The sequence below is a fragment of the Bos javanicus genome, chromosome 5, assembly GCF_032452875.1.
Source record: "Bos javanicus breed banteng chromosome 5, ARS-OSU_banteng_1.0, whole genome shotgun sequence".
Lineage (NCBI taxonomy): Eukaryota > Metazoa > Chordata > Mammalia > Artiodactyla > Bovidae > Bos > Bos javanicus.
This window is the reverse complement of record NC_083872.1, coordinates 102261087-102273452: the sequence shown is the minus strand read 5'-3', so window position 1 is coordinate 102273452 and position 12366 is coordinate 102261087. Positions and strand designations below refer to the sequence as shown.

At 42.2% G+C, this 12366-nt stretch overlaps 1 protein-coding gene across 2 annotated transcripts in view; it reads right to left on the bottom strand.

The window, feature by feature from the left end:
• LOC133248179 (scavenger receptor cysteine-rich type 1 protein M130) overlaps nucleotides 1-12366 on the bottom strand; it is a 36645-nt gene that overhangs the window by 6667 nt on the left and 17612 nt on the right. For both annotated transcript variants that reach the window (XM_061418004.1, XM_061418003.1), the window contains exons 7-12: nucleotides 8236-8550; nucleotides 7824-8138; nucleotides 6442-6534; nucleotides 6046-6360; nucleotides 1532-1852; nucleotides 449-757 (exon numbers count right to left, since the gene is read on the bottom strand). In XM_061418004.1, the coding sequence (XP_061273988.1) occupies nucleotides 449-757; nucleotides 1532-1852; nucleotides 6046-6360; nucleotides 6442-6534; nucleotides 7824-8138; nucleotides 8236-8550 (1668 nt within the window). The remainder of the gene's footprint in view (nucleotides 1-448; nucleotides 758-1531; nucleotides 1853-6045; nucleotides 6361-6441; nucleotides 6535-7823; nucleotides 8139-8235; nucleotides 8551-12366) is intronic.

Below are 12366 nucleotides of genomic sequence, written 5' to 3'. Positions count from 1 at the left end.
ATAGGGAACAGTTACATCTGTTTCCTGTCTGGGGATTTAGCCTCTCAATCAAGTAAACTACTTCTTCCCACCCAAAATTAGAGACCCCTATTTTTCCTCCCTCTGCACACGGACACATGTAAGCTAAATGCTTTTCCTCAGTGAAAGTCGCTCAGGCGTGTCTGACTCTCTACGACCCCACGGACTGTAGACCGCCAGGCTCCTCTGTCCAAGGAATTCTCCAGGCAGGAATACTGGAGTGGGTTGCCCTTCCCAACCCGGGGATAGAATTCAGGTGTCCGACATTGAAGGCGGATTCTTTACCGTCTGAAGACCAATGTATAACAACACGAAGGATTCTCTCCCCACCAGGTCGCTGTGTTGGTACTTTCCGTCCTTACACAATGCACTTCCCCGCCCACCCTCTCCTCATTGCCGCCGCAGGAGATTCCAGACCCCTTGCGCTCACCTGAGCACTTCACAGAGGCATCCTCCTTGTGCCCGCAGTCACTGTGTCCCCAGGATCTGGCAGGACAATCCCACAGGGAGGACTCATTGCCCTTGCACTTCACTTCATTGAGCCATATGGGCCCAGTTCCCTGGCCGAACGCTGCCTCTTTTCCTGCCTCCAGAGCTAAGCCACAGCCCAGCTGGCGACACACCACGTGGGCATCGTTAAGGTCCCAGGAGTCGTCACACACTGTGCCCCAGGAACCTCCGTGCCAGACCTCCACGCGTCCAGAACAATTAGTGGTTCCTTCCTGAAGCCTTATTTTATCTGAAAAATCAGAGACATCTTGATCATTTCTGAGACGATGAAAGCTCCCAGGAGGTCACAGGAGAAAAGAAAAATTTGAAACTCTTTTTAAAAATCTGTTTTAAAAGATTTTTTAAAAATCTGTTTGCTTATTGAATGTGCATTTGGAATTTTACAACATTCATCTTTCATGGAAGTCCATGTCCTTCCAACAAACTAGGTATATTAAATATTTCATCCTGGACATTAGAATGTTAGTGTGACTTAGTAAATGTCAATGAGATAAAGTTAGCATTGTAAATGTATTAGGTTGGTCAAAACTTTTGTTCCATAATTATACACAAATGAACTTTTTGGCCAACTCAGTATAAATCCTCTCAAACTGCCAGATAAATAGAAATCTTCTTCTGGTTTAAAAAGGTGTAGAACAGGGAAATAATTCAGGATTGATCTTTCTGACTGCTTCTTTCCTTACATTGAGTGTAACAAGATATTATTTGAAAGAAAAATGGAGCAACTCAATAGTCAAATACTGAATTATATATTCTCTGATCCTAATTTGTTCACAGAGAAAGCACAACTGAATAAAACTTTTGAGAAGGCCATCAGAGTATGATCATCTTTGAGAAAATGGTCACTGATCCTGAATAACCAAAGGCCAAATTAAATAAAATCAGTTACGTCATCCAGGTAGAATAAGAGTTAACCAAACCTTACTCATTCTCACTGAGTTAGATCAGGAGATGAGAGTGGAGCAACAGAATGAGATTGTCATACAGGCGCACAGATACTCACCAGCACATGTGATCCAGGTCTCCTCTGAGGGGCTGGCCAGTCTCCTCTTCCACGGAGATGATGGGCACTGCCATAAGGTTTCAGGTCCCTTAGGACACCGGACATTGTCCACCCACATGTACCTGTTCTCCACCTTGTCTGAAGGTGCTGGTCTGATACTCCCTTTGTCAGTACAGCCGAGCTGCCTGCATACCACCCCCACCGTGGTTGCAGACATGTCGCTCTTGCCCACGCTGCCCCAAGCTCCGTTGTAAAAAACTTCCAGGCGCCCTGCACAGGTCTCGCTGCTGCTGTCACTGATGAGTCTGAGAGACATGAACTCTGGGGTGAAATAAATAGCAGTTTTGCCTCTTTCCTGAAGATCTAGAGGACTCTCTTCATTTACTCTGATGTGTGCATGTTTTAAAAAATAGGTCAGTGTGCTTCCCTGGTGGCTCAGACGGTAAGAATCTGCCTGTAGTGCAGGAGACTGGGGTTCAATCCCTGGATTGGGAAGATCCCCTGGAGAAGGCAATGGCTACCTACTCCAATATTTTTGCCTGAGAATTCCATGGACAAAGGAGCCTGGCTGGGTACAGTCCATAGAGTTGCAAAGAGGTGGGCATGACTGAGCAAGTAACACTAACATGATCTAACAGGATATGCCATTATTAGAAATTATTTGGTAACTTCTTGATGATTTGGTACAGTCAGCAAAAACAAGACCAAGAGCTGAACTGTGGCTCAGATCATGAACTTCTTATTGCCAAATTCAGACTGAAATTGAAGAAAGTAGGGAAAACCACTAGACCATTCAGGTATGACCTAAATCAAATCCTTTATGATTATACAGTGGAAGTAAGAAATAGATTTAAGGGACTAGATCTGATAGAGTGCCTGATGAACTATGGACAGAAGTTCATGACCTTGTACAGGAGACAGGGATCAAGACCATTCCCATGGAAAAGAAATGCAAAAAAGCAAAATAGCTGTCTGAGGAGGCCTTACAAATAGCTGTGGAAAGAAGAGAAGTGAAAAGCAAAGAAGAAAAGGAAAGATATAAGCATCTGAATACAGAGTTCCAAAGAATAGCAAGGAGAGATAAGAAAGCCTTCCTCAGTGATTAATGCAAAGAAATAGAGGAAAACAACAAGAATAGGAAAGACTAGAGATCTCTTCAAGAAAATTAGAGATACCAAGGGAACATTTCATGCAAAGATGGGCTCAATAAAGGACAGAAATGCTATGGACCTAACAGAAGCAGAAGATATTAAGAAGAGGTGGCAGGAATACACAGAAGAACTGTACAAAAAAAATCTTCGTGACCAAGATAATCACAATGGTGTGATCACTCACCTAGAGCCAGACATCCTGGAATGTGAAGTCAAGTGGGCCTTAGGAAGCATCACTACGAACAAAGCTAGTGGAGGTGATGGTATTACAGTTGAGCTATTTCAAATCCTGAAAGATGATGCTGTGAAAGTGCTGCACTCAATATGCCAGCAAAGTTGGAAAACTCACCAGTGGCCACAGGACTGGAAAAGGTCAGTTTTCATTCCAATCCCCAAAAAAAGGCAATGCCAAAGAATGCTCAAACTACCGCACAGTTGCACTCATCTCACACGCTAGTAAAGTAATCCTCAAAATTCTCCAAGCCAGGCTTCAGCAATATGTGAACCGTGAACTTCCAGATGTTCAAGCTGGTTTTAGAAAAGGCAGAGGAACCAGAGATCAAATTGCCAACATCCGCTGGATCATTGAAAAAGCAAGGGAGTTCCAGAAACACATCTATTTCTGCTTTATTGACTATGCCAAAGCCTTTGACTGTGTGGATCACAATAAACCGTGGAAAATTCTGAAAGAGATGGGAATACCAGACCACCTGACCTGCCTCTTGGGAAACCTATATGCAGGTCAGGAAGCAACAGTTAGAACTGGACATGGAACAACAGACTGGTTCCAAATAGGAAAAGGAGTACTTCAAGGCTGTATATTGTCACCCTGCTTATTCAACTTATATGCAGAGTACATCATGAGAAACACTGGGCTGGAAGAAGCACAAGCTGGAATCAAGATTGCCAGGAGAAATATCAATAACCTCAGATATGCAGATGACATCACCCTTATGGCAGAAAGTGAAAAGGAACTAAAAAGCCTCTTGATGAAAGTGAAAGAGGAGAGTGAAAAAGTTGGCTTAAAACTCAACATTCAGAAAACGAAGATCATGGCATCTGGTCCCATCACTTCATGGGAAATAGATGGGGAAACAGTGGAAACTGTGTCAGACTTTATTTTGGGGGTCTCCAAAATCACTGCAGAAATCACTGCCATGAAATTAAAAGACACTTACTCCCTGGAAGGAAAGTTATGACCAACCTAGATAGCATATTCAAAAGCAGAGACATTACTTTGTCAACAAAGGTCTGTTTAGTCAAGGCTATGGTTTTTCCAGTGGTCATGTATGGATGTGAGAGTTGGACTGTGAAGAAAGCTGAGCACTGAAGAATTGATGCTTTTGAACTATGGTGTTGGACAAGACTCTTGAGAGTCCCTTGGACTGCAAGGAGATCCAACCAGTCCATCCTAAAGGAGACCAGTCCTGGGTGTTCATTGGAAGGACTGATGCTGAGGCTGAAACTCCAATACTTTGGCCACCTCATGCAAAGAATTTTCTCATTGGAAAAGACCCTGATGCTGGGAGGGATTGGGGGCAGGAGGAGAAGGGGACGACAGAGGATGAGATGGCTGGATGGCACCACCGACTCGATTCTGAGTGAACTCCAGGAGTTGGTGATGGACTGGGAGGCCTGGTGTTCTGCGATTTATGGGGTCGCAAAGAGTCGGACATGACTGAGCAACTGAACTGGACTGAACTGATGATTTTGTAGATTTTCTTAAAATATTTGTTCTATAAATACTTTCAGGTTTTCTAATCTTGGATTTTGTAATTAGGGACCTTTAAAATGCCAACAGTGACTCTAAGTTGACATCTAAACCTCAATCAAAAGTTTACTCAGAGCCTTTTATGAATTACACAGTTTGGGTTTTTTCTCTCTAAATTATGGTAATTTTGACTTTGTAACCCTGATCTGTTCATTTTTGGACAATTGTCCTTGACAGTTAAAATTTAGTGAGATACTCAGACACTCAAACCAATGTTTTGCATGCATTACCTTAAAATACAATAGTTCCCTTTCTGACACTTTGAAAAGTGAAAGTGAAAGTTGCTCAGTTGTGTCCGACTCTGTGTGACCTTAAAGACTATACAGATGAGAATACTGAAGTGGGTAACCTATCCCTTCTCCAGGGAATCTTCCTGACCCAAGAATCAAACCGGGGTCTCCTGCACTGCAAATGGATTCTTCACCAGCTGAGCTAGTTTTGTTTTGTATATCCTCTACCATATTTATGTCATATTAAATGTGAGAGCACAATCACATCCGGCATTTAGAATTTTTCATTTTGCTAAGTCATAGCACCATTTTTCCCCCAATACATTACAACTGAGTACATTTTTCTAGTTCACAGTGCTTTCCAATATCTTATCGTGTATACAAAACAAGAGCGGTATCTCATTGTGATTCTTTGTCTGTCATAAAAAATTACTTGGGCATGGCGGTCTTTTTATCTGTAGAACGTGGTACCAAATGTATTTCTTTTTTTCCTTTAAAAAAAAGAAAAGTTTTATTTATTTTTGGCTATCCTGAGTCTTTATTGCTGCACATGGGCTTTGTGTGGTTGCAATGAGCTGGGGCTACTCTCTAGTTGCAGTGTGTGGGCTTCTAATTTTGGTGGCTTCTCTTGTTGAGGGGCATGGGCTTTAGAGGGTGGGCTCAGTAGTTGTGGTGCATGGGCTTAGTTGCCCTGTAGATGTGGAATCTTTTCAGACAAGAGATCAAACCCATGTCTCCTACACTGACAGGCATATTTTCAACCACTGGACCACCAGGGAAGTCCTCTTCTTGTCATTTTTAATCTACTTTATTAATATAGTAATCATTGTGTGGTACACTGAATCCTTAACCAACATCCAGCACCCTATATGTTTATAAAAGAATTTCTCATTATTAGTTTTACTGTCATTTTCATGACGTGCAAACTCACTTCTGAGTTTTCCTCTTTCTGATATCATACTACATACTACCTTGCACGTGTGTGTCTGTGTGCTTAGTTACTCGGTCATGTCTGACTCTGCAATCATGGACTATAGCCCACCAGGCTCCTCTGTCCATGAGATTCTTCAGGCAAGAATATTGGAATGGGTAGACATTCCCTTCTCCAGGGAAACTTCCCCACCCAGGGATCAAACCCAGGTTTCTTGCATCTTTACTGACTGAGCCACCAGAGAAGCCCACTTTGCACATGAGGTAGCACTAATGCATCAGATCCACACTTCTGGCAGCCTGAATCTCACAACTGTTCCCTCTGAACCTGTAGTTCAAGGAGTTTGCTCAGATTAATATCCTCCCTACCCACCACCCTACCTCAGCCATTTCTTCCAAAACTGTAACCAGTTGTAATTTTGCAGAACTCACCTGAGCAGATAACTCCTGCATCCTCCTTATGCCTGCAGTTCTGCCGCCCCCAGCCATGGGAACGGCACTGAGAAATGCGAGGTTCTTTTCCATTACAGTTCACCTCATCCAGCCAGATGGGCCCTGATCCTTCCCCAAAATGAGCAGAACCTGTGGCATTAATGGCCACACCGCAGCCCAGCTGCCTGCACACCACGTGGGCATCATCCAGGTCCCAGCTGTCATCACAGATGGTGCCCCAGGAGCCCTCATGATAGACCTCTATTCTCCCGGCACAACGCCCACCTCCATTCACCAGGCGGAGCTGTCCACTCCCTGAAAGAGCAAATGAAACAGTGATAAATGCATTTCTGAGGATTTGGAAGTTATTCTCATGGTTCGGTCACCAATTCTCACCTATGCAAGGAACACCATTCTCTTCCAAAACAACGGAGCTTTCTGGATCTGAAGATGATGAATTGCATGGATATAGTGTCTGACTCCGATTTCCTGCAAGCACCAAACATTATCCATCACAAGAGATACAAAAGGATGGAATGAAGAGAGGAGGTCAACTGGTATACTAGATAGATGAACTCAGGACAAACATAGCTTTAGAGAAAGGTGTCTGGGTCAACCAGGCTAAGAATGAATCAGATCCTCTGAGAAGGCACCTGTGTGTCTGTGCTAAGTTACTTTAGTCATGACTGACTCTCTGCGACCCAATGGCCTGTGCCCACTAGGCTCCTCATCCATGGGGTTCTCCAGGCAAGAACAGTGGAGTGGATTGCCATGCCTCCCTCCAGGGGATCTCCCTGACCCAGGGAAAACCTGTGTCTCTTATGTCTCCTGCATTGGCAGCTGGGTTCTTCACCACTGGCAGCACCTGGGAAGCCTGAGAAGTTACATGGTAAGCCCTAAATGGGCTTCTCTGATGGCTCACATGGTAATGAATCTGCCTGCAAGGCAGGAGACCTGGGTTCAATCCCTGGATCAGGAAAATCCTCTGGAGAAGGGAATGGCTACCCACTCCAGTATTCTTGTCTGGAGATTCTCATGGAAAAAGGAGCCTGGTGGGCAGAGTCCATGGAGATGCAAAGAGTCAGACATGACTGAGTGACTGACCCACACACATAAGCTCTATGTAACTATGAGGTCCATGAAAATCAAGTTTACTTTCCACTAAAAAGACAAATGAAGTTAATATTCTGGTACACCTCTCATAATGTCTCAAAGAGGATCATTTGCTTTTACTCCCATTCTTTGCTATAGGTACACCCACTCCTTTTTGGAAGTATAGTTGATTAACAATGTTGTTAATTCCTGTTAATTCAGCAAAGTGATTCAGTTATACATATATACATACATACATATATATATATATATATATATATATATATATTCTTTTTTAATACTCTTTGGTTTATCATAGGATAATTTATATTGGAGTATAATTGGTTTTTTAATGTTTGGTTTTTTAATGTTGTGTTAATTTCTGCTATACAACAACATGAATCAGCTGTAAGTATACATATATCCCCTCCCTCTTGAGTCTCCCTCCCACAACCCCCATCCCACCCCTCTAGGTCATCACAGAGCAACGAACTGAACTCTCTGTGTTAAACAGTATCTTCCCACTAGCTATCTCTTTTACACATGGTAGTGTATATACATCAATGCTGCTCTCTCAGTTCATCCCACTCTCCTTCCCTGCCCCCCGCCCCTGCTCCACTAATACCCACTCTTAAGGCACACCACCATGGCAGAGGCTCCTCATTGACTGCCCTTTATTCTCTTACCTGAGCAGATTACAGAGGCCACTTGCCCTTCAGGACACAGCGATGCACCCAGAGCAGTTACAGGACAATCACCCATGTGCTGTTCTGTCCCAGTGCAGTGGAACATGTGTCTCCAGGGCTGCCCACTTCCTTTCCCAAAAGGTGCTCTTCCTGGGATAGAAGCAGCAACTCCACATTTAAGCTGCTGGCACAAAACATGAGCGTCTTCCATGTCCCAGTGAGAGTTGCAGAGAGGTCCCCAGGTCCCAAGAATCTTGACCTCCACTCTTCCTTCACATGGGGTATTGCCACCCACCAAGCGAACTTCTGTGTATCCTGGAAGGAGACAGGGCTTTAATAAGATGTCTGTGACTACCTAACCCTACCCTCCTCACAATATGGGGACAAAATGAACATGTTGTCTGGGTCTCACTTGAGCAGACTACTCCAATGTCCTTGCTGTGGCTACACGTCCCATCCAGGCGGGGTGCAACGGGGCAGAGTGAAAGATGGGACTCGTTGCCTTCACACTGGAATTCTTCAGCCCAGATCTGTCCATTTCCTTCTCCAAAGTGAGCTCCCCCCAGGATAGAGACAACACTGCCGCACTCTAATTCCCTGCATAGCACGCTGGCCGATTCCAGAGAGAAGTCAGAATCACAGATGGTGCCCCAAGTGTCGCCATGTTTCACTTCAACACGACCGGAGCAAGGAATGTCCCCTCCGACTAGTCTGGGTTCCCTGTGGGCTGAAAAATAATATTTTGTGAGAAAGAACATGATTCCAAGATCTTCCCTCCTGCTGGGAGTGAGTCAGGGAGTCAAAAGTGAGAAAAGGAAGCCATTCATTGCTCTTGGATTTTCTGCCTGGAGTTGGGCTTAACAATTTCCAGACCTCCCCATCCTTCACCGGACTACCCTATCAGATAATTCTGGAACTTTGCTTCATAGAACCCATAATTTCTGGAACATGATTAGTCTATCCTTTCAGTATTTTGCCTGTATTATCCATCACTTTGTAGCCCACAGATAATGTGTGTTCATTCTCTGTACATTTTATCACTATATGCACCCACCGCAATCTGGAGTCTGCCCCAACCGTTTCAAGTGGTTCTAGGTAAAGACTTTTAATATATCTACTTCCTATTTCCAAAATGAAAAACAGACTTATTCTTTGATATCTCTCATACTTGATACATGAGACACTCTTTTCCCCCTGTTTTCTCCTCCTTCCTGCCTGTCGGTGCTTTATCAGAACCTGTCATGTGTTCCCCAATCAAAGTTCAGTCCTCAGCTTTCTCATCTCCTCAGTGGGCATTTTCTCTCAACTGCCAGTAAATATGTTTTCATCTATACATTTCTCTTTAAATGTATAGTCATAAGCAGATCTATTTGGACATCTCGAACTTAAGGTGTTCCAAATTGAATGAATTATGCACTGACAAGGCCACCATAGTCTTTATTCAATTAATGGTATCCAGGACCAAATTAGAACCATCTGAAATTGAACCCCTGTGTTTATCTCCTCAGAAATAATGATAATAATGATAGCAATGAAGATTAAGTGAACACCTACTATATATGTATATTTGTATGTGGCATTTTGGGCTTCCCTGGAGGCTCAGTGGTAAAGAATCTGCCTGGAGACCCAGCAGCAGACCCAGGTTCAATCCCTGGGTCGGGAAGATTCCCTGGAGAAGGAAATGGCAAGCCACTCCAGTATTCTGCCTGAGAAATCTCATGGACAGAGGAGTCTAGCAGGCTACAGTCCCTAGGGTCATAAAGAGTTAGACACAACTTAGCAACTAAACAACAACAAATATGGCATCTTAGTATTTATTTAGCAATCACTATTTCATCCTTATTATTGCCTTAGGGTATAATTATTAAGACAAGGAAACTAAAATGCACAGAAGTGAAGTAATTTGCTAAGATCACGCAGCAGGTTAATGAAGGGACAGGGTTTGAAGCCAGGCAGTATACTATAGAGCCTAGACTCTTGACCCTCACAACACACTGCACATGTGAAAGCCACCTGCACCAGCTGACTGACTCTCCAGCATATTTTTTCTCCATACTTACTGCCACTACTTTGATGTAATTTGTCACCATATGTCATGTAGACTTTTGCAATAGCTTCCAAAGTGGTCTCCTTGCCTTTAAGTCCTCTTTCCAATAAATTTATGTCATGACCACAAATATTAAATTTCAAATATTTTCACATAATTTCTGTCTAAGAGAAGTCAATGTTTCTTTACTGTGTATACAATAATTCATCTTTTCAACAAATATTATTAAGCACTTACAATGTTTTAGGCATTTGGATGGGCTAAAAAATCTATCACAGAGTTCAGTCTATCAGTAAGGATAGATAATTCTAGTACTACTAATAATAATCATAACCATAGTAGCTAACATACACTGATCACTTGCTGTGCAATTCCCATGAAGGAGTAGATATTATTACCACCATTTTTTTTTTTTTTGAGGAAACTGTAGCAGAAAACTTTGGCAGCTTCCCCAATAGCACTCATTTATTCAAATTAAGGAGACATAATAAGCATTATTTTAGCATACTCGAAAAAACTCTATGATGTCACTTTAAAAGCCTTAACATCTATTACTCTGCCAAACATACTTGTTACCCCAGCCTAAAGATGCTTTTTCAAGCTTCTGTGTCTCTGCAGACACTTTTTGCTCTACTTATATTTCCCAAACTTATGTTTGGGGGACAAAGTTACTTCTTTCAAGGATGCTCAATTTTTCACTGATTTCTCTCTCCTTCAAGAACACATAATTTAGTAGAAGATATACATGTTCATGTAATGAGTCCAAAACTAGATACATGTTTTAGATACAAAACTAAGGAAGGAGTTATCAGTTATATTTGGGCCTTTGTAAGAAAACTATCGGAGAAGGCAATGGCACCCCACTCCAGTACTCTTGCCTGGAAAATCCCATGGATGGAGGAACCTGGTAGGCTGTAGTCCATGCGGTTGCTAAGAGTTGGAAACGACTGAGCGACTTCCCTTTCACTTTTCACTTTCATGCATTGGAGAAGGAAATGGCAACCCACTCCAGTGTTCTTGCCTGGAGAAAACTATGCTATGCTATGCTATGCCAAGTCACTTCAGTCGTTTCCGACTCTGTGCAACCCCATAGACGGCAGGCCACCAGGCTCCCCCGTTCCTGGGATTCTCCAGGCAAGAACATTGGAGTGGGCTGCCATTTCCTTCTCCAATGCATGAAAGTGAAAAGTGAAAGTGATGTCACTCAGTCATGTCCGACTCTTAGTGACCCCATGGGTTGCAGCCTAACAGGCTCCTCCATCCATGGGATTTTCCAAGCAAGAGTACTGGAGTGGGGTGCCATTGCCTTCTCCAGAGAAAACTATAAAGAGTACCATAAATCTGAACTGAGCTTTGAAAAAAGATGAGAAGTTTGCCAAGTAAATGATATGTGATATGGCATTTAAAGAATGCAATCATGAGACAGGATGGTCTAATTGAGGGATTATGAATAATTTAGTATGGCTGGATTTTAAAAGGTAAAGAAAAGACACACAAGCTATACAGCTGAAAAAATGGAGCTCAGGCTTTAAGGGCATGCTTCACTAGGTTGAGAGCCACTCATCAAGATAATTAAGAGCTTCTTTTAACATTTGTTGTTCAGTCTCTAAGTTGTGTCCAACTCTCAGCAACTAGGAGGTAATTCAAGTTACACAGAAGATACAAAGTATTTTCTTTAATTCATCTTAAAAGAGAGGAAAGAAAGAAGAGGCATATGGAATTGGACTTTCTAAAAGGCATAAGTCTTTTAGAGATGCCTGCTGTCAAACATGACTACTCCTTTTTTTAAATATCACTAATTCTTAAGATCCCTTGACATTACTATCAGCATGACACAAATATACCATCAGCCCTTGCCAATTTCCTAAAATGTTCTAGATCTGATGATATTCTCTATCATAGCAATACAGAATAACTCAGCTGTGCAAAAATTTCACCACTTATCCATTCAATATGTTTGAAGCAAGTTCCATCCAAATTTGAGTTGAATAACACGTTGCTTTTTAAACAGAGCTAAGACTTTACAGCAAATAATGCCTCTACAACACAGTGACTGGAGTTGAGTTTAATCTTGTTGAATCATTATTTGAGAATGAAATTACTCTAAGATATCATTAACTCTTATTCATATGATCCTATTCCACTTTTGGACAGACCTAAGTCTTTGGATAAAAACAGTTTCTTAGATTTTTTCTTTTAACCTCTTGCTCTCTCTAGACTGATCTTGAACAAATAAAATACAACCAGTGAAAAACAACTTCCCTCTCAAAAAAGCAAAACAAATAGATATCCTCCTATTTCCTTAGTCCTAAAATATTTGAGTCCAAGGCAAAAGAAAAATCCTTCTTCTAGAAATTACTTGGAGACTCCATCCTCAGCTTTATTTCATTAAGTCTGCTAGTAACACATTAGTCTATACCACAGAATGGCTTCCTTATACCATTTACTCTGAGTACATGATTAGAATATTGATAATTTACTTCTTTAAGGGATTTT